At 38.9% G+C, this 23726-nt stretch overlaps 1 protein-coding gene across 1 annotated transcript in view; it reads left to right on the top strand.

Annotated features, from left to right (window-relative positions):
- LOC150085750 (AP-5 complex subunit beta-1-like) overlaps positions 1–23726 on the top strand; it is an 842186-nt gene that overhangs the window by 489899 nt on the left and 328561 nt on the right. The window contains exon 16 of the mRNA XM_090374678.1: positions 10282–10351. Within this exon, the coding sequence (XP_090230804.1) occupies positions 10282–10351 (70 nt within the window). The remainder of the gene's footprint in view (positions 1–10281; positions 10352–23726) is intronic.

The following is a 23726-nucleotide window of genomic DNA, read 5'->3' as shown; positions in this document are numbered from 1 at the left end:
CACGTCAGTGTAAAAAGGGCAATTATGCAGCATGTTTTCCGAGGTTCCCACTTGGTGACATTTGCAATTTATAGTTGAAGAAAGGCCAAGTTTTGCATTCATGCTGCCATGCCCTAAGATAAGGTAGGTGGCATGAAGTCCTGGGTTGAATCATACAAGATGATCAGGGGCGGCTCATTGGTGGGCACTGCGGAAATGCAGCACCCCCAGCTTTTTAAATCTAAATATACAGTCGATGGAGTTATATGAAATTTTGTGAAGAAAAATGCAATGCAATGAATATTTTTATTAATAGGTCCTGCATATAGTATACTCATCCTCTGTTTCCAATACTCATTTCAATAATAAACGAATAAAAACAAGAGATCATTTTCAACTTTGAAGTTTAACTGTAGGTGGAACTGTGTGCTATGCAGTTCCACATTTAGGCCCCAGTAGTTGAGTTAGTGCTTAGTTGGCAGGTTGCCAATATGCATTTGTTAGAGGTTGATAAAACGAGTCAAAGAAACTTGAAAATTGTTGCCAGATACACGAGAGCATAAATAGGGAGTGGTTAGACATGATTTTAATGGAATACGAATGTATGTTTGTACACTGCTTTTGATTTGTAGTTAATTGTTTAGTTTTCCAGCCCATTTTATGATATTCCACTTCTAATTTATTGTAAGAATGTTTATTATCTTTGTGCAGCATTATAAGTTAATCTAGTTATCTATATATTAATGACATTATCAGTATTAGTTATGATGCAAGGAAGCATGCTTACACAAGATCAGCCAAAAAAATCTAATTATTTGATTTGTCCATGTCATCTTATAATTTGTTTAATCCTTTCTTAATCCTCTAGCTTGCGCTTGCCTAAAACTCACATGCATCATCTGGTGCATATGACTTCTTAACAGTACCACGGAAATGTTTGGAATGAAGACAATAACTATTTCAAATTTGGTACTTCTTAAGCTATTCATCATCTTGATAGTATATTGGGTGCAAAAAAGTATTTTTATTTTTTATTTTAGAGCCATCTATCACCTTAACTAGGTGATAGATGACTTTCATCAAATGAGTTTCATCAAATGGTGCAATATCACCAATTGATGAGGCGAAATCCATGTTTATTCTATAGCAAATGCCATCGTGCAGTATGATTGATGTGTTTTGATTGCTGTTCACAGGGCAGCTGCTGAATAGTCTACCAGAATGAACCAGTTGGTAACTCTCTATAAGTCATCCCAATCAGCTAGTTTATAATCTCATTATCTCTACTCTGTCATATAGTGACTGGAGGGAGTCTGAGTTGGTGTATGCAGAAGACATTGTTGAGGCAGTGTTATGTCAAACAGCTGGGTATATTCTTGTATATTCTTGTTGTGTGTACACCATAACCAAAAATTTTATTTCTTTATAAAACATGGCCCCTCATTCTTTACTGCTGAATGCATCATGAGCAGTCAAAGTAATAGAACAAATTTATCTGCAAAAATTTAAATCTCCCAAACACTTCCTCATTCATTTCACAAATATACACAGTTTCAGCTGCAATCTCAGTGATGCCCACTTCCACTAGCATGCCAAGTCACACTTACTTTTTCTGACAGAAAACAAATATCTGTTGGTTCAATCACTGCTCATCTCAGTTGTCCTAATTATTTGCTGTATGATTCCTTTCACTTCAAAAGTGGTACTTGTGCATGTGTTCACTCTTATATTCCCTGTCAGAGACTTAATTTGGAATTTCCTCTTTTCAATCTTCTCTGGCTTAAAATTTCTCTACAACATTCTGTCAAATTCATCTGCTGCCTCTATTTCCAACTCCGCTAATCACTTGTAACTTTTTGACTTGCTTTCTTTGAAAGTTTACTTTCTCTTTTCAAATTTTCTTAAAAGTGGGGTAACACTGGTCAGCATCAATTACCTCCCTGAAATAATTTCGACAGTTTGTTGTAGGAAATGTGTTCAAAAACTCAGATATATGCTTAAAATGTTCTCATCACCCTCAGTTTCCAAATATTGTTGGTTAATGACCGAAAACTAAGACCTGCAGTTGGTTTAATCATCTTTTCTATCTATTTTCTTATTACTATTGGATTACTGCGGACACAGAGTGAAATGGAGACAGAAAAAATTATGACAAGTTTAATAATAGGAAAAACGTATATTAAATTAAATACATACAAAAGCTTTTGGTTAGTTTGTTAACATTCCTCAGTCAAACTGACAGTTAAGAGTGGAACATGAGGGCGTGTACTGCCAGTCATGTACATTAACTGCGTGATTAATTGTTGGACGTTGAAGACTGGTGTGATGCATGTGGATGTTGCCAATGTTTGTCATTCATCAGAATGGTTGCTTTGATGACAGGGTGGACATAACATCCACTGCTCCTGTTGACCGAGGTATTAGAGCATTTGATGTTCAGCGACTCCAACCAGGAGTATCGTCGGTAGTGGCAGAACCTATCTACAATCACATCACGGTGTGGGTCAATGTCGTGGTGGGTTGACCAAACATCTTCGACAATGTCCGAGTGTTCTATATCCGCTAAGCAGATTGCTCTTTCGTGTTCTGAAAGACGTTTTTCGAGCTATCTCCCAGTTTACCCAATGTAGCAGCTAGTGCAGTCACGGAAATAGATGTGGTAGACGAGACCACTTTGTAGTAAGGTGGGAACTGGTGTTTTCACTTTAGAGATGAGGGATCGTAATTTTTCTGCCTGGGAGTTGTATGCATTTCATCCCATGTGATTTTAGGTCCCTAGAAACCGGTTGTGATAGGTTTGGGTAGTATGAGATAAAGGCGCTCACGGTTGCATCATTACCTTGGATGTTCCTGTTGGTCACTGTGTGGCCATGTGTCTGTAGGTCACACCTTCAAGGGTATTGTTGGGATAGCCACACCTCGCAAGATCCGCCTTGACTAGCAATTTCGGTGCACCTCTCTTCTACAGAACTAGAGTGAGTTCAGGCATGAGTTAGCAAGGTTCGTGCAGTGGCAAGAAGATGGCTACACGCATGTGCTGACCGGAAGTTGGTAAATTGGCCAGCACACATTGGTTTACGATAGACAGTTGCCTTCAAGTGCATGCCCTCGCGTCGGACAAGGGTGTCTAAGTATGGTATGGTGTTGTCTGATTCTAGCTCGATGGTGAATTTTATGAAAGGCGGCAGAGAATTGAGGTGGTCTAAGAGTCGGTCACTCAAATTTCTTGGGGATAACCACAAACACATCATCCACGTAGCGACACCAAAAGGTAATGGGATCTGGTACATTCGTAAATGCACGACCCTCTAATTCTTCCATCGCGATATTGCTATTTCCAATAGTAATAATGAATCCAGAGCACACAGGCCTCTTTAATCATATTCGAACTGTTCTTGGCCAATAAACATAAGACATAGTCGTGAAACTGCAAAAGAATTTCATTTCTATAACCCGTGGTAAACAACATCTCAGATTTGCCCACAGGTGCAAATCAGACAAAATCATCCCGAAAGGATTTCTCTACAAACCTCCATTTCCTAATGAATGTATGCGCCATGCCTGTCAAAACTTCAGCTACAAGACCCTGAACATTTGGATCGGCTGCCTTCATCGAGACTTACAAAATGCTTCAATGAGTAAAGCAGCCCTGCTAGTCGAACTTAGTTTAGTTCCTGATCCTGTTTACACCGATATAATCCATATCTTGTGCTCCCAGGCCGTCAGAGAATCTGAATGCTACTGTACACATCAAAAACGTAAGTTCGTTGTTTTAATTGGTGAGTCCCGTGAATTTCGTCATCGGCATAGTACCCCTTCCACAAGTTGCACACAATTTGTATTGAACTTGAGCAACAAACAATTATCTACAGAACAAGTAGATCTGTCGACTCCAGGTATGAAATTTGCTGTTCTCCCAAGAAACCCACCAATCCCTGATATTGCCTTAGGCATAGAAGCGTGTTTAACACATTTCACTGAAGTGGCAAACACAATTTGCCTAAAAACTGCAGCAATTTTGCATCATGCTTGCCCTGATTCTTCCAATCTCAGCCGCAAACAAATTTCTGCCTTTAAGGCATTGAAACAAGACTTATCCATCATCATCCTACCGGCAGATAAAGGACATCGAACAGTCGTAATGAATCGCACAGATTACGAGACAAAAGCCCTGCTGCTCTTGCAGGACACTTCTGTTTACCAACCCTTAACCATTTCTCCCATCAAAGCCTTGGAATAATGGGAGTCTAAAGTGAACATCCTCATCAACAGTTGGTTTAAACAGAAGAAAATAACAGAATCCATTCATAATCGCCTCCGTGCTTCCGGCTGCCAGATTCCACAATTCTACAAACTACTGAAGGTTCACAAAGAAAGTATACTGTTAAGACCCATTGTCTCGTGTTGTGGCTCGCTGAGTTATGAATAGCAAAGTTTGTCTCTTGGCTCCTTTCTCCCTAGTAGGCAAGACCACCAACACCATCTCTTACAGTAGTGAATTTATAGAATGGATCCGAAACCTATCCATCTCAGAAAATCAAATCACGGCATAATTTGATGTAGTGTCACTTTTCACTTTTCACTTTTGATGAATGACAAACGTTGGCAACGTCCACATTCATCACAGCCACAGTCTTCAACATCCAACAATTAATCACACAGTTCATGAACATGACTGGCAGTACATGCCCTCATGTAATGGCCACGCAGCTACCATCCCAGTAGAACATCACAAGTGCAAAGCAACTCTTGAATAATGACCAAACCCTTGGCAGCAGGACCGAACTAACACCAGACGATATCTCCACTGTAACTGTGCTTAACAGGTGGTGCAATTATGTTCAACAACTCCATTTACCAACAGGTGCAATGCACAGTCATGGGTTTCCCAGTTAGTTCAATCACAGCAAATATCACGATGGAAGAATTAAAGGGTCATGCATTTCCAAATGTACCAGATCCCATTACCTTTTTAGTGTCGCTACGTGGATGATGTGTTTGTGGTTTTCCCCAGAAATTCAGGTGACCGACTCTTAGACCACCGCAATTCTCTGTTGCCTTTCATAAAATTCACCATCGAGCTAGAATCAGACAACACCATCCTATACTTAGACACCCTTGTCTGACGTGAGGGCATGCTCTTGAAGACAACTATCTATCGTAAACCAATGTGTGCTGGCCAATTTATCAACATCTGGTCAGCACACACACGCGTAGCCATCTTCTTGCCACTGCACGAACCGTGCTGACTAACTCATGCCTGGACCCACTCTAGTTCTGTAGATGAGAGGTGCACCGAAATTGCTAGAGTCAAGGCGGATCTTGCAAGGTGTGGCTATCCCAACAATACCCTTGAAGGTGTGATCTACAGACACATGGCCACGCAGCTACCAACAGGAACATCAAAGGTAATGATGCAACCGCAAGTGCCTTTATCCCATACTACCCAAACCTATCACAACAGGTTTCTAAGGTCCTAAAATCACATGGGATAAAATGTGTACAACTCTCAGGCAGAAAAGTTACGATCCCTCATCTCTAAAGTGAAAACACCAGTTCCCACCTTACTACAAAGTGGTCTCATCTACCGCATCTCTTGCCGTGACTGCGCTAGCTGCTATATTGGGTAAACTGGAAGATGGCTCGAAAAATGTCTTTCAGAACACGAAAGAGCAATGCACTTAGCGGACATAGAACACTCGGCCATTGCCGAAGATATTTGGTCAACCCATCACGACATTGACCCACACCACGATGTCGTGATTGTAGATAGGTCCCGCCACTACCGACGACACACCTGGTTGGAGTCATCAAACATCAAATGCTCTAATACCTCGGTCAACAGGAGCGGTGGATGTTGTCCACCCTACCATCGAAGCAACCATTCTGATGAATGACAAACGTTGGCAACGTCCACATGCATCACAGCCACAGTCTTCAACATCCAACAATTAATCACACAGTTCATGAACATGACTGGCAGTACATGCCCTCATGTTCCACTCTTAACTGTCAGTTTGACTGAGGAATGTTAACAAACTAACCAAAAGGTTTTGTATATATCTAATTGAATATATGTTTTTCCTATTATTAAACTTTTCATAATTTATTCTGTCTTCATTTCGCTCTGTGTACACAGTAATCCAATAGTAATAATGAATCCAGAACGCACAGGCCTCTTTAATCATATCTATTTTATTATTTTTTTTATTATTATTATTTTTTTCTTGAACATTTAGGAGTTTTCTGCAACATTCTAGAATATTGTTACATGCAGAAGAAAGGTCAGGATGTTTCTGTAAGGTTCTAGAACATTCACCAGAATTCTCTAGAAACATTGTGAGCCTTCTAGAAACTTTTCTACTGGTATATATATGAGTGGGTTTCACACCAAGCAAGCAAGCATTGTCATATTTCAAAAGTGTATGGGTTTCAGAGAGTGAGTGGTGAACAAAGTAAACAAGTGATTTAGTGAATTAGTGTTTGTAAACAAGTTTTGTATGCATAAGTGTAAATCGTGAACTGTGGGTTAAATTAGAAATAAAAATGTACAATTTTTTAATCATGTTTGTATGTTCACGTTCCTCAACCTTACATGAAATATGCCACATTCTTGCCAAAATAAGCCTGATAGCTTTTGCTAAATTTGTGGAGAAGTGTATTAAAATTGCTGAGGAAGCCACTGTCATAATTTGTGAGAAAAGCCTATGAACTCTATTTTGGATAAGGTCAGAGATCAAGATAAAGTATGGGCTCCCCAAAGATTTTCTGTAGCTTATGTTTAAGGACATTAACAGTCTAGCTTAAAGGCAGATTGATGTCTTTAGCTGTTCTGGTGATATGGCAGGAACCTCGAGACCCCATAAACGATTGTTGCTTTTGCATGACCAATATTTCTGTGGACCAGAAATATTGGTCATGCAAAAATTGGTCAACAGTGGAAAATCTAAGCATAAAGTAGAGTATCCCAACGTACCTTCTGCTTTAAGGCTGGTTCCTCATAATGCTACAAAGCACTAGAAATATTGGACTTGTCTCTGATTGAGAATCGGAAAATGAGTCTCCTGAAAATGTAGAACTGAGAACAAGTACGGATCTAGACTTTCCAACTTTTGGTACTGCAAAGTCACATCTAATCATTCAGGCAGAATTGAATGATTTGGACCTCTCCAAAATCAAGGCTCAATTACTAGGATCATGGCTTCACAGGAATTATTTTGAGAAAGGGTGTCGAGATGCCTTTTTATAGGAAGAGGCAATCTAACATAATGACTTATTACTCAATGGATGGTGCTTTGGTTTATTATAACAATGTCCAGTAATTTATGAAAGAGCATGCCCCCAAGCAGTTGAGGCTTTTCATCGATTCATCCAAGGTCAGTTTGAAAGCAGTTTTACTCCATAATGAAATAAGTATCCATCTATACTATTGGCCTATGCAGTTCACATGAAGGAAATGTATGACAACCTATAGGTTCTTTTTCAGAAACTGAGTTATTTCTTTCACTGTTTTTATTACGTTTCTTCTAAACAACTATTCACTCTGGAGAAATCTCAAATCTGCTCTACCATGGAATATTGTTACCCCATACGTTTGGGTGGTGCCCCTAAAACCTCTATCAAGCTTCTATGCTCCATTCAAAAGAGATTAGTCAGATTAATTATTGACCCGTCTCTTTCAAAGCCTCTCCACTCTATCTCATAAAGATTTTCTTTCTGCTGCATGACTTTTCTATAGATACTTCCATGGCACTGTTCTTCTGAATTGGTGCTGTAATTCCTCTTCTCTCTTCCAAGCACATGCTACAACCAGTAAACATTCATTTACTCTCCAACTTCAAACCAGCATTTCTTGTTGCACATAAAATACTGCTGTACAAATGGAAGCAATGTGGCATGAAGGGCAAGTCACTGCTATGGATAAAGGAATGGTTAAATCGAAGCAGACGGAGGGTGGGTTATTAATGGGCACTGCTCTTAATGGAATAATGTTATTAGTGGAGTTCCCCAGGGTTCAGTGCTATGTCCATTGTTGTTTTTAGTATTTATCAATGATATTGATGAAGATATATATATATATATCTGGATTAATGTCTAAGTTTACAGGTTGAGCTATTCGATGGGCTGAGAAATGGCAGTTTATGTTTAACATTGACAAATGCAAGATACTGCATGTGAGTAGCAGTAACTGCAGCACAACTTATCAACTCTGTGGTACTACACTCTGGGTAGTGGAGAATGAAAAAGACCTAGGAGGTAAATGTGCAGTCAGACATGCTCCCAAGACAGCTCACAGGGTTTTGTCAATGATATACAAAACTTTGCTTACAGAGATAAGGATGTAATTATCCCTTTGTATTTGGCCATGGTTAGGCCACGTCTTGAGTATTGTGTACAGGTCTGGAGGCTTCACTTTAGGAAGGATGTAGATCTGCTGGAACAGGTGCAGAGAAGGGTAACTAGATTGGTGGAAGGAACAAAAGGGTGCTTTTACCTAGAAAGGCTTCAATTCTGCAAATTGCAGAGTCTCAAGACCAGACACCTGTGGGGAGACCTGATTGAGGTGTTTAAAGCCTTGAATGGATTGGGTAAGCTGAATGTTAATTCAGCTTACCCAGTGATGCCAGAAAGCAATATTAATAGCATCAGCTAAAAAAAAAAAAAAAATCAGATCACCCATCCATACCCTCCAAAAATTTGTCTAGTTCTCCCATGAATTTATTCAACCCATCCACTTCCACAACAACAGATTCAAGCCTGTTCCAGCAATCAACTACCTGCTGGCTGAAGGCAAACTTCCACACATCTATCCTGCAATCATCCTTCCTCAACTTGAATCATTTGCCATTAGTACTACTACTTCTTCTTTTTCATTTATCCCTTGAACTTTCTTTACATCCTTCCTTCATATGTTTTTCTTGAAAATTACAATCTACAGAAATTCAAGTGTAATATGAACAAGTATCTCCTTTTGTCCTCCGACTTTCATGCCACATGTGGTACTAATACCTTTTGTGTTTGTGGTTGTCATTTGAAAAAAAAAAAGAAAAAAAAATATCCAGTGTTCCAAAAAATGCTTATTTTAATTTTTTTTTTTTTTTGATTACTTTCATTCAGTTGAAATCCTCTACATTCATTTTAATATAAACTTCATTTGCAGCTATATCACGATAAATCAGTTAAGGAAGGAGTTGTGTTTGGTAATGGTTTGAATTTCAATAAGATATACTTTTATCAAAACTTAATTTTTCATTAAAAAAAAAAAAAAATCAAAACTGCAGCCATTATCAATCCACTGCAGGATGGAAGCCACCTCAACGCTTCATCTCAGGAAAATGGACCATAATCTGCCCCGCTGGTCCAGTGCGGGTTGGCAGATCAGATCAACCATATTTAGCAGTCATGGGCTTGAAACCCAGTCTACTCAAAGAGCATGCTACTGCACTCTCACTCCTGACCACTTGGCTACGTAGGCCTTAATTTTGCATAAGGAGGTTCAATTGCAGGTTAAGAATTTGAGCAGTTATTCCCTCTAAAGCAAAAGGTTAAGAACCTTTTGCTTTAAGCAGACAAGATTTTGCAGCTTACAATAGATGCATGTGCCATATAATAAAATATAAATTTTTTTGCTTAAAGATTAAAAATGCATTTTTTTAATAAATTTTTTATCCGTACTAAGAATTAAAATTGGGTGCAATTAAAATTTAATCTCAATTAAAATTGGGTGCAGTGATGCTCACGAACATATTGGTGATTGCAAGGACAGGTTAAGAATCCCTGCTCTAAAGGAATACAAAAATATAGCATTGTAGCTCCCTACTCAAGAGTTTAAAATAACAAGTTTAGTGTATGCAAAGGGACTAATAGTGTGATGCACACATTTTTAGCCTGAAGTTTATATTTCGAAACCATTACCTATCTGTATTGCTAGTTTATTGATTTTACTGGCTGTTGGCTGAATTTAAACCTTTTTCAACCAGTACATCAAATTAATCAGTTGAATTCATAAACAACAAGGTACTAATATGACTTCAGTTAAATTTTTCATCTTGTGTGAATAAATAGTTGATTTCTTGTGTGTTATAATTTCTCCCATGAATCAGAAAGAATATATAGCCAAATTACTAACAGGTAATTTTGGAACCTTAAAATAAGTTACATTTTGCATGGTAGACTTGCCATTGAAGTCTATTTCATTCATATATTTGGATATTTTGTTTTGTTTATTTGTTTTGTAAATATAGCTTATTTTGTTTTGTTAGGTGAACATAATAAACTGTGTTCATCTGCTTTGAATTCTAGGTTCATCACTTATTTATGGGTCGTTCAAAGAAAAGTGATGCTGGAATATCTGTTAGCAGTTTAGTATCAAGTAAGTATAAGAACCTTCTACTTATCTTCCATGGCCTTTCTTATTATAATTTTATAGAATTTATTATTAGAGAGATATAAGTGATTGCACTCATGCAGATATTGTACTATTCCTTTTATACAGAATCATCTCTGTTTAGACATTTGTCTCTCTTCTTTTTTTTTTTTTTTTTTTATAAAAACCCCAAACATGAGAGGTATTAGAACCTATAGAGCTTAGTACCATGCTTGGGTTGGAGGTTAAGAAGACGAAAAAAGATATTTGTTGACATTAGACTTGAACTTCTGTAGACTGTAATTTTCAGAAAATACATATGAAGGAAGGTTGTTCCAGAAAACGGCAGTTAAATGAATAAACGAGGAAGATGAAAAGTGAGTCCTGTAAATTTCAAGTTGGACAGTAAATGGATGTTGACTGGTGACGTCACGTGTTCGGACTGTTTCGAAAGAGAGAGCGGGAATTATAGAAGCCAATTCATAAGAACAGTGCCCATGGAAGAATCTGTAGAAAAGGCATGTAGCAGAAACAGTACGTCTGTGAGACAAAGAGTGGAGAGACTCTGTTAGAGAGAAGTCATTAATTAACCTAACTGCCCTCTTCTGAATGGAATCTAGAAGCTTTGAGAGAGAGGTTTTGGTGGCACCACCCCAGATGTGGGAACAATATTCCATGGTAGGGCAGATTTGCGATTTATATAGAGTGAGCAGCTGTTTGGAAGAAAAGTAATGCCGAGAGCGAAAGAGAAAACCAAGTTTTTTAGATGCAGAGGAAGGAATATTTATAACATGCTTGTGCCAAGAGAGAGATTAGAAGTCAGGGTAATCTCTAAAAGAAATATACCATGGCCATTTTGCCTAGAAATCAGAGTGACACTAAAGATAAGCATAGGAACAGAAGAACTCTTTTTGCGAGATATAAGACAAGACTGAGTTTTAGAAGGATAGAAATCAATTAAGTTGTCTTTGCTCCACTGGAGAATTACCTGGAGATCGGCATTTAAGGAATTGGTAGTGGATATTCGAGAAGTTGAAGCTGATTGAGCAGGGCAAAGTTTTTCAAAATAGAAAGTGGAATGCAATGTACTATCATCGGCAAAACTATGGATGGATTTCCAGTCAAGGGAAGAAGGTCATTAATATACAAGAGGAAAAGAGTGGAGGAAAGAACTGAAACTTGAGGGACACCAGCATTAGTGGAGAAGTTAGAGACCCCATCTACCATCACCCTTAGTGAGCGATCAGAGAGAAAACTGGATAACCAATTATAAAAGACAGTTGGCAAACCATAAGATGGAAACTTGTTTAGAAGACCTTTATGCCAAACATGATCAAAAGCCTTTGAGATGTCAAGAGCAACTGCTTGTGTTTCACCAAACTTTTCCATCGGATTTGTTCATAAATGGGTAACAAACCAGAATATAACCAGGATCGACACTGACGGAATCCATACTGGTGATCGTTGATCAGATGGAAGGTTTCTAGGTAGTTTAAGAGGTGGCAGTTAATTGATTTCTCCATTACTTTAGAAAAAATAGAAGTAATTGCAATGGGACGATAATTGGATCGGAGGGACTTATCGCACTTTTTAGGAACTGGCTGGATATGAGCAAATTTCCAAGCAGAAGGAAAAACACCTTTGGAATAAGAAAGTGAAAAAAGGCAGCAAACAACAGGAGCACAGGTTTTGAGAACAAGTGGAGAAATACCATCAGTACATGGAGCTTTCTTAGCATTGAGATTCGTCAAAATCGTTCTTACATCCTTTTGACGGAAGATCACAGGAGGCATTAAATGGATTGTGTTCGGAATGGTGGGAGGTGTTTTACCAAGATCATTAATTCATGAGTTGGAAGAAAAATGTGATGCTAGCTGTTTCACCAAACTATTCCATTGAATTTGTCCATAAATGGGTAACATAAGCCAGAATATCACCAGTGGATCGACACTAACGGAATCCATACTGGCAATCACAGAAATGGACATCATTGAGATTAGAATTGAGACCACATATATTTGTGGAATGAACTAGGAAATGTTTGGGAGGTTTAGATCTTTTCGCAGATATCATCATCATCAGCCATTTTCAATCCACTGCAGGATGAAGGCCTCTCCAGCAACTTTCCAGTTCCTTCTGTTTTGAGCACTGGCCATCCATTTACTACTCAAAAACTCATGAATTTCATCTATCCATCTCCGCCTTTGTCTTCCAGGTTTTCTTCTAGCTCCTCTTGGGTACCATTCTGTTATTTTCTTAGTCCATCTGTCATCATGTCTTCGAGCTATGTGTCCTGCCCAAGACCATTTTACTTCTTTAGTTTTGATAAGAATGTCCTTTACTTGAGTTTGCTGCCTAATCCATGTGTTTCTCTTTTTATCTAACAGTCTGATTCCCAATATAATTCGTTCCATTCTTCGCTGTGTAGTTCTCAGCTTCTCTTCCATTCTTTTGGTGAGTGCCCAAGTTTCACTTCCATAAGTCATGGTGGGGAGTATACATTGATTCATTATTTTACGTTTCAGACAAACTGGGATATTGCTCTTCAGTATGTGACTATATTTCCTGAATGCTATCCATCCAAAATTTATTCTTCTCTTGACTTCCAGCCATTTATCATTATTACAGCTAATAACTTGTCCCAGATAAGTATATGACTCCACCTTTTCAATTACTGCTCCTTCAATCATTATTTCCCTTTCCGTGGCATACTTGTTCATCATTACTTTTGTTTTAGCCATATTCATCTTTAGTCCAAAATCCTTACTAACTGTGCATAACTGATTAAGATTTTCCTCTAATTCTTTGGGATCGTGGCTTATGACCACAATGTCATCTGCATTTCGTAAATGGTTTAGGTACTCTCCGTTCACATTGACTCCTTTCTGCGACCAGTCTAATCTTCTGAAAGCTTCCTCAAGGGCAGCAGTAAACAGCTTCGGAGATATTGTGTCTCCTTGTCGAACTCCTTTCTCGATTTTAAATTTGCTACTGTCTTTGTCTAGTCTAATAAAGGATGTAGCACTCTCATATATTTTCTTCAAAATCATAATATGTGGAGTATCTATGCCTTGTCTTTCCAGTGCCCGAAACATTGCCTTATGCTGTATGGAGTCAAATGCCTTTTCATAATCCACGAATGCCAGGCATAATGGTGTTTTATATTCATTTGCTTTCTCCATTAGCTGTGATATTACGTGAAGGTGATCCATAGTTGAGAATCCTGTCCTAAAGCCAGCTTGCTCTTTCGGTTGATTCTCATCAAGTATTCTTTCTAATCTGTTAGTAATGACCCTTGTGAACAACTTGTAGATATGGGATAACAAGCTAATTGGTCTATAATTTGCAATTTCTGATTTATCTCCTTTCTTATGCAGCAAAACTATGATTGCATTATTCCACTGCATAGGCATCACACCTTTTCTAATGCACTTTGTGAAGAGCCTTGCCAGTTTTTGTGTTATGTCTCTTCCTCCCAATTTTAACAACTCTACAGTAACTTCATCTTCCCCCGGGGCTTTCCGATTCTTCATTTTCTTCAATGCATGTTCTACCTCATCAGGTAGAATATCGGGTATGTCGTATGTGTTGCTACTTTGCAATCCATCTTCCCCACTACTGGTATCATTCCCTCGCTCCTTGTATAATTCTCTATAGTAGTCTTCTGCTATTTGAATTATGCCTTCTCTGCTGTTTATAAGTACACCGTCGCTATTCTTCAGTTTCAGTATCGTTTGTCTGTGTTCCTGCTCATGGCTGCTGATTTAAATCCTTTGTTTTCCCTTAATGCTTGTTCTACTTTTCTTGTGTTAAATCTTCTTATGTCCTCTCTGAGTCTCTTTCTAATGGCTTTGCATAACTCAGTATACTCAATTTTCTCCCTGTCAGTGTTTTTCTTGCTCTTCTTTGTCGTCTTTGGTTCATCATGACAAGTGTTTCTTGACTAATATTTTCTTCTTTGGATTTCTGTTTCCCTATAGGTTTCTTGGGCTTTATCACTTTCAGAAAGTTAATATTCCTCGTCGATATCTTGGTCCTGAGCAGTCTGCAGAAGCTCAAACTTGTTCTTAAGTTCCAGTACATACTGCTTTTTCTCCTCCTCTGTTATTTCAAAGACCTTTGTATTATTTACTCGAGTCAGTTTTTTCCTTTCCTTTCCTACATCTATATCAAGTGTACATCTTACCATTCTGTGATCACTTCCAACATTTACCTTATTCAGGACGGTAACATCATTCACAATATATCTTCTGTTAGTGAGGATGAAGTCGATTTCATTAGTTGTTAATCCATTTGGACTCTTCCATGTCCACTTTCTGTTCACCCTTTTCTTGAAAAAAGTGTTCATTACTGACATTCCTTGAGATTCTGCAAATTCCACAAGTCTTTCACCTCTTTTATTTCTTTCACCAATTCCAAAATTTCCTATAGTTCCTCTTTCTGCGCTGTTTTGCCTTTTTCCAACCTTAGCATTGAAGTCCCCCATAATAATAGTGTAGTGGGTTTTCTGCTCATCTAGAAGACTCTCAATTTCAGTGTACATTTCTTCAACCTCTTCATCATCATGGCTCGATGTTGGTGCATAAATCATTATAATCTTTAGCTTGTACCTCTTAGAAATCTTGAGTATTAGTCTTGACACCCTTGGTGATGTACTTTTGAATTCCAAAATGTTGTTTTTAAAATCTTTATGGACCAGAAACCCAACTCCACCTTCACTCCTTTCACTGTTTCCATTGGTGTACAGCAGATTTCCACTTGATAAACTTATAAGTGATTCATTTCTTCTTCTTGTTTCAGCCAAACCGATGATATTCCAATTCACATTTTCTAATTCCTTTTCCAGCTCTAATATCCTGTCTTCACCGATGAGTGATCGTACGTTATAACAGGCCAAGTTCAATTTCCGTGCATGGCAGCCTGGTCGTACCCAGAGATTCTTAGCACCCTCTGCCTCCACTCTGATCCTCTCGCTGCTGTAAGAGGGAGAGTGAAAGCTGCTGGGGACTGAGGGCCATTTGTATTGTTGTGCTCTCATTGCTGGAGGGTTTGGTCTTTTCCTCTTCACGCTGACCAGGCGTCTTGAAGAGAACCACTCTACACGTTCGTTGCCACCTAAGTGACGTAAAAGTGACTCAGATAAGCTTACTCTATTAGTTTGACAATTCATGGTTTATTCAATAGTAAGAAAAATTGGGGGGGGGGTGCTGTATGAAGTAATGAAATTTTTGGATATGGCGTACACATGGTAAGAATATACCCAGATCCTTGACATAATGTGGCCTCGACAATGCCCCCCGCATACACATTACTCGGACTCCCTCCAGTCACTATCTGGCAGAGTAGAAGTAGCAAGATTATACACTAGCTGATCTGGAAGCCTCCTAAAGAGTTACAAATAGGTTCGGTCCGGACCTATTTCTAACTAGCGGCCGGCCTGCGAACACCATTTTAGGCCATGATGTTCGCCATGATGTTCATCATAACCTCAAAAGTCCTCAATCATACTGCATGATGGAAGAGATGTTTGCTCTGCAGCAAATGAGTGTGTTCTCAGCAGTTCACAAAGAAATCTCTATCAATCAACTGCTAAAAGGTCATCACCACTGCAAAACATGATAGTTATATACAAACTACAGACCTGATATGCCTCTCAGATAAGGCGATCCATGTGAAAAACTGTCTTCTACTGTGGGAAAATTAGTGTTACAGTTTGTAGTGTAAAAATTATATAAGGGAATGAGCTTATAGAGCATCAACAAAATTGAAAGAGAGGAAAATGCCTTATTGCAAATCCCCTCTAGCAATTTGCCTAATCCGTCTTTAAATTTGATCAAACTATCCACAAAAACCAGATAGAAGTTAGTTCCAGCAATTAGTTACTTTCTGGCCGAAATCCAATTTTCACGCACCTTTCCTGCAACCATCATTATGCAATTTAATTTTATGTTACCTTGTGTGTTCTGTCTAAGAAAGAGTAAGGATGTTATTGGCAGATATTTTATTCAATTTGTTTAAAACTTTAAACACTTCAAACAGATCTTCCAGATGCCTAATTTCAAAACTGCAAATTAGAGAGCTCAAGTCTTTCTAAGAAAGAATACCCTTTTTTTGTGCCTCTGATTAACCTCTTGATTTTCTCTGCATTTTGTTTCAGTAGAATGCAGTATTCAAGATGTGGCTCTCATAATTATGGGTAAGGGTTTGCATAAGCAAACCTTTAGCCATAATTATGAGAGCTTCCCTGGACTCAGGGGAGGTACCCGTGGACTGGAGATGTGTAAATGTGACCCCAATCCACAATGGAGGATCAAGGAGACACAGGTAATTACAGACCTGTTAGTTTAACTTCTGTTCCAGGGAAATTAATGGAGGCATTGGTTAAAGAAGCATTGCAGGATCATCTAGACAAGACTTCAGTTATAGCTTGGACACAGCATGGGTTTGTTAAGGGGAAGTCTTGCCTGACCAGTTTCATTGGATACTATGATGTGGTCACCAAGGAACTGGATGCAAAGAATAACTTTTATATCATATATTTGGATCTTAGAAAAACCTTTGATACTGTTACACATGGAAGACTGCTGCACAAATTGGACCAGTGTGGAATTGGAGGCAAATTGCTGCTATGGATAAAGGGATTGCCGATTTGGTGAAGACAGAGAGTGGTAATCAATGGACACTGCTCTTCGTGGACTAATGTTATTAGTGGAGTCCCTCAGGGTTCAGTGTTCAGGGTTCTGTATTTATAAATGATATTGATGATGGTTTACAGGCTTAATGTCCAAGTTTGCAGACGATACGAAGGTTGGCAGGGTTCTTAATGATACTAATGACAGTACACTGCTGCAACAGCTGTTTGCAAAATCCATGGACCAACTGCTCTTTCTATATAACAGAATATTTCAAGAAGAGCAGTGTCCGGATTCCTGGCATAAGGCAATTGTGCTTGCCTTTCCTAAGCCAGGAAAGGTTCCTAAAATCCCAACGAATTACCGTCCTATTGCTCTGACTAGCTGTATGTGCAAAATTCTGGAGAGAATGGTCAATGCCTACCTTATCTGGTATTTGGAGGCAAATGGGCTCCTCTCCAGATTGCAGTGTGGGTGCCGTAGGAATAGGTCAACTTTGGACCGTTTAATCAGGCTTGAAACTTCCATTCGATATGCCTTTTTAAAACGAGAACACCTGGTGTCTGTGTTCTTCGATATGGAAAAATCGTATGACACAACTTGGAGATTTGGAATTTTAAAAGACCTCTACAGCATCGGCCTTAGAGGTAATCTCCCCAATTTTATTAAAAACTTTTTATGTCATCGTTCTTTCCAATTCCATGTAGGATCTACTCGCTCTCCCTCTTTTAGCCAAAAGGACGGAGTACCTCAAGGATCCATTTTAAGTGTTACGCTTTTTGCCATCAAAGTTAATTCCATCACAGAACAACTTCCCCCAACTGTAAACTGTGCTCTCTATTTTGACTATTTTTAGCATATTCTGTCATTCCTGCAACATGAGGGTAATTGAGAGGCAAGTGCAATGTGCCATTGACCATCTGAACTCATGGGCAACGAATAACGGATTCAGGTTCTCTCCACAATAGACTGTTTGCATGCATTTTTGCAGAAAGCGCAATCTTCACCCTGAACCTGAACTGTGGCTTGGACAAAATGCTATTCCAGTAGTGCCTGAGACTAGATTTTTGGAGCTTATATTTGATAGAAAGTTGACCTTTCTACAACACATCCGTCAACTATGTGCAAAGTGCATGTGAGGCTTGAATATCCTACGTGCAATCTCCTCACATTCTTGGGGCGCTGACCGATGTACTCTTTTGCGCTTCAATCGTGCACTCGTATGATCTAAGTTAGATTACGGGTGCCAGTTATACGCATCCTCTAGACTCAGCGTACTCTGATGGTTGGATCCCATCCACCATCAGGCAATCCGTATCGCCACTGGAGCATTTCGAACTTCTCCTGTCCATAGCCTGTATGTCAAAGCAAATGAGCCCTCACTTCAACATAGCTTATGTGTCGAAGCGAATGAGCCCTCGTTATCGCTTCGCAGGAAACAGGTGTCTCTACAGTATGCTTTGAAACTGAAATCCCTGCCAGACCATCCGACGTGGACACCACATCGGATATCGGATGGTCTGGTCAGATGGTTTTTGAGCCACGTTGGGAAAATCTGTACAACATTCGCCAGACTGCCAATCAACCATTCAGTATTCATATCCAAAGGCTACTCAATGATTTGAATATCACATTAGACAATCTTGCCCCGTCACCAGGGCAACCTTCTCCACCCTGGCATGCTCGTGTCCCAAACTGCAATCTCCCTTAACAATTGGAGAAAGGACAGTACTCCATCTACCATCTACCTGCAGCTCTTTTTAGCACAGCGCTCGGATAATGCTGACTTCTTGCCCAACTACACAGATGGCTCGAGGTCAGAAATGTCTGTCGGATCTGCAGCTGTTTTCCCAGACACCACGGTATCTGAGCAGATCTCCAACAAATGCAGTGTGTTCACTGCAGAGCTGCACACAGTTGAGCTCTGCAATACCGATTCTCTGAGTTCAGTGCAGGCTTTATCATCGATGAGGTTCAACCCTCATCCTGTCCTGACCCAGATACAGCAGAAGCTGCACTTCCTTGCACAATCTGAATTTGATGTTCGTTTCTGCTGGATCCCAGGCCACATTGGGATCTCAGGCAATGATATGGCAGACTTTGCAGCCAAATCAGCCAACCTCTTTAACTCTTGCCTGTTAGTCCCCTATACAGACTACAGGCAAGTAATTAGAAAGAAACTGGTGTCCCAATGGCAACACTCATGGCATTTCGGTTCCTGCGCAGTCTAGTCCGCGCAGGAACCGAAAAGAGGAAGTTGTTCTATCACGGCTCCGCATAGGACATTGTCACTTGACACATTGCTATCTGCTGAGGGCAGACGATCATCCTATGTGTAGAAATTGTGACACCATTTTAACAGTCAGTCATATTTTAATTGAATGTCTATCTTTTTATAATGACCGTTTATGTTTTAGCCCTCTGTCTGAACCTTATTCACTCGACAGATTTTATCGGACAATGACAACGTGTCAGCTATTTTTAAGTTTTTACAACTTATTAATCTAAATAACTCTTATCTAGAATGTTTTTATCGTTTTATGCTTTATGAATGCTTTATATCGTATACTCTTTTACAATAATATACAAACAATTGTAATATTATAGTTTTATATTTTACATCTTTTTGACTTGCCGCATTATAGCCTTAGATGTTAATGCGCCATAAAATCCTAAAACAAACAAACAAACTGCTGCAACAGGATCCAGAAAAGTTGAGCAGATGGGCTGAGAGGTGGCAAATGAAGTTTAACATTGACAAATGTAAGATACTACATATGGGAAGCAGTAATCCCAGAGTAACGTATCAACTCTGTGGTACCACACTGACAGTAGTAGAGAATGAAAAGGGCCTGGGGGTAATTGTGCAGGCAGATATGAAGTTTTCTGAGCAGTGCAGACAGTCTGCAAGAGTAGCTCATAGTGTCTTCTCAATGATATACAGGAATTTTTCTAGCAGGGATAAGGAGGTGATTATCCCCTTATATAAGGCAATGGTCAGGCCACACCTTGAGTACTGTATACAGCTCTGGAAGCCTCATTTTAAGAAGGATGTTGAGTTGGAACAGTACAGAGAAGGGCAACAAGATTAGTGAATGGAACAAAGGGTTGCTCTTATGAAGAAAGGCTTAAGTTTTGCAAATTACAGTGTCTGGAGATTAGGCACCTCCGAGGTGATCTGATTGAGGTGTATAAAGCCTTGAATGGTTTGAGCATGCTCAATGCTGATGGAATTCTTCCTCTTGCCCAGAATAATCATTTGAGAGGGCATAAATTCAAATTGAGGAAAGACAGTTGTATGATAGATGTGCGAAGGTTTGCCTTTAGCCAGTGGGTGGTTGATTGGTGGAACAAACTTCCATCTGTCGTTGTAGAAGTTGATAGCTTATATAGATTTAGGGCAGAACTTGACAGACATTTGGAGCAAGTGGATGGGTGAAATAAGGGGGTTTTTTTTGGCTTATTCTATATAAGCTTGCTTTCTAGCATCATGTGCCTTTGCTAATGCTAACCAACCATTGCTTATACAGTGAAATAATCACATATTTTCCCTGCTGGCAAAATTCCTTATATCGTTTGCAAAACACTTTGTTATATCATCAGCCTGTTTGCACTTTCAGAGAATTTCATGTCAGACTGTACACTTAACTTTTAGTTTTTTTTTGTTCTGCACCAATTGAGTTTGATATTTCCCCATTGGTATGTTACTCTGGGATTACTCCTATCCAGATTTAGTATCCTGAATTTATCGATGTTAAATACCAGTTGTCACTATCCAGCCCATCTACTTAGTTTAATTAGATCTTTTTGCAGCATATTGTAATTACTGTCAGTAACTTCTGTGCCCAAATTTGCATTTTAACAAACTTCAAAATTAAACTTGATGGGCTTTCATCACTATCATTAATAAAAATTTAACACAGGAAGGGGCCTAACACTATAATCTGAGGAACTCCACAAATAACCTTAGTCCCCCAAAGCACAGTAGCCATAAATACATCAATAACTTTTCAGTAAAGAATAGTCATAATTTTTAATGAACAACTGTACTGCTTGCTATCTCTAGCTGAACTGCAGCATTTAAGACAAACCAAGCTGCATCACATAGCAACTGCATGGTTAACTTCTGCTCACAGTGTGACCTTGGCAGTCAGTCAAGTTTATACCTGTTCAGTTTCACCTATATAAGAATGGTCATGACACATAAGGAATGGTATGCTGCTCTTTAATTTTCTTTTCATCGCAAGAAAATATCAGCTAAAACATATGAAATGTTAAAAGAGGCTTATGGTGAATCAATGCAGGTGGTTTAGAATGTTTAAAAATGGATGTCATTCAATTACAAAATTCAGCTGTCCTGGAGCTCCAACCACTGTTGTCACCACAGAAACTATAAACACTGCTTCTGTAATTGTGAGAGAAGATCTTTGTCTAACAGAAAGGCAACTGGCAAAGATGCTGAGAATATCAGTAGGAAACATATGCACTGTAGTCTCCATGATAATTTTTCTGACAGATTTTTGTGTATGCTGAGTTGCAAGACTAGTCACACCTGAGTCATGCTGTCACAACATAAACCATAAACATTGTAATCATGAGAGAAGATTGTCATATGTAACAGTAAGGTAACTGTGAGATATGTTGAGAATATCAGTAGGAAGCATGCACTACATTCTCTGTGACAATTTGCATATGACACTTGTTTGTGTACACTTGTTTGTGTACAATTGATTCCAAGACTATTCACACCTGTGCAATAGCAAGTTTGCATGGAGGTTTGTCAGGAGTTTGAACAGATGGTTACTGATGATGTTAAGGTTCTGTACAAGGTGATAATGGTGGATGAGACATAGCTTCTTCATTTTGACCCATAGAATAAGCAACAAAGCTCTGTTTGGAAGTCTGTTTCAATGCCAACACTGAAAAAAGCAAACATGAAAGGTTACAGTCATCTCTGTTTTACTACAGAACTGTAATTCACACTTTGCAGAGGACCTCAACTGCATGCAGGTGGGTGGATGCTGCATCACAATAATGCGAGACCTCACATTGCTCATTACTGTTAAAATGAGTACTTAGCCAACATTAATGTCAAGTGTGTTTCTCATCTGCTCTACTACAGCCCTGACCTGCAATTTTTTTTTTTTTTTTTAGTCAAAGAAAGAGTTGCGAGAAGAGAACATTTCCATTTTTGAAGACAGTTCTAAAAGCATGTCAAAAATGGCTTCCACCATGTTTTGAAGAATGCTAGAAACAATGGAGTAAGCGCATTTCATCAAATGTGGAATGAATTATGTAACATTCATTGGATAATTTAAATTTAATTTCACTAGTGATTAAAAGTTTGATGAGCAGTATAATTTTCACTTCAATTAAACTCAAAAAAGGATTCTTCTGCCCCTATACTTATCTTCAATGACACTGATTACCCTGACTTCTAATCTCTCTTGGCATAAGCACATCACAAATATTGCTTCCTCTACATCTAAAAAACTGGGTTTTTCTCTTTCACTCTCAGCGTTACTTTTCTTCTACAGCCGTTCACTCTGTACAAATTGTAAATCCATCCTGTTATGGAATATTGTTTCTATATCTGGGGCAGTGCTCCCAAAACTTTTCTCAGGCTTCTAGATTCCATTCAGAAGAGGGAAGTTAGGTTTATTAATGACTCATCTCTAACAAAAGTCTCTTTAATCTCTGTCATCACAAGTTATTTACATGAACACTTCTTCTGAATTGGCTTCTATAATTCCTGCTCTCTCTTTGAATCAGTCCAAACATGAGATGAACCAGTGAGCATCCTTTACAGTCCTACTTCAAACTCACAGATCCAACTTTTCTTCTTCCTCATTTATTCCTTCAAATTCAGTTTTCTGGAACAATCTCCCTTCAGATTTTCTGAAGATTACAGTCTACAGAAATTCAAGTCTAATGTCAACAAGTATCTTCTTTCATCTTCTCAACCTTCAACCCGTGCACAGTACTAAATGCTATAGGTTCTATTATCTCTCATGCTTGGGGTTTTCATAAAAAAAAAGGGAAAAAAATCCAACTGAAGTTATTGTCTTGCACTGAGCCCAACCAAACTATAATATTTTGTTGGATCTCTGTCCACTCTTGTGATGCCAGAAACAAAAAGGCTGAGCTTTCTGTAAAACAGCTCCATGATGTAACCCCACAACCTTTTAAAGTGCCCTATATAACACTATAAAAATGTTATATATACTGGTCAAAATTATGACAAGCCTAAGTTAATAATAAATTCCATTGTTCAAAAACTAACACTATGGAACTCAAGCATCAGATGTATTTTTGCATTTTAACAAACTTCAAAATTAAACTTGATGGGCTTTCATCACTATCATTAATAAAAATTTAACACAGCAAGGGGCCTAACACCATAATCTGAGGAACTCCACAAATAACCTTAGTCCCCAAAGCACAGTAGCCATAAATACATCAATAACACTATGGAACTCAAGTGTCAGATGTATTAGATGGTGAGACATTACTGGCAAGACTTTGTATGCCATGCATCCAGCTTGGCATCAACTCCATGAGACTGCTGAAGGCATCCTCAGTATCCTGAACCAGCTCGACAGAAGTACATCATTGAGACCAGCAATGGAGCAAGGCATTGGTGAATGCTGCCTTCCATTGCATCCCATAAATGCTCAATGGGATTAATGTCAGAGAAATTTGGCAGCCATGGGAGCACACGAAATGCTTGGATTCGATCCTTGAACCAT

The sequence above is a fragment of the Mastigoproctus giganteus genome, chromosome 5 (genome assembly GCF_048544385.1).
Source record: "Mastigoproctus giganteus isolate SK-2022 chromosome 5, ASM4854438v1, whole genome shotgun sequence".
Classification (NCBI taxonomy): Eukaryota; Metazoa; Arthropoda; class Arachnida; order Uropygi; family Thelyphonidae; genus Mastigoproctus; species Mastigoproctus giganteus.
This window is presented reverse-complemented; position numbering and strand designations above follow the sequence as displayed.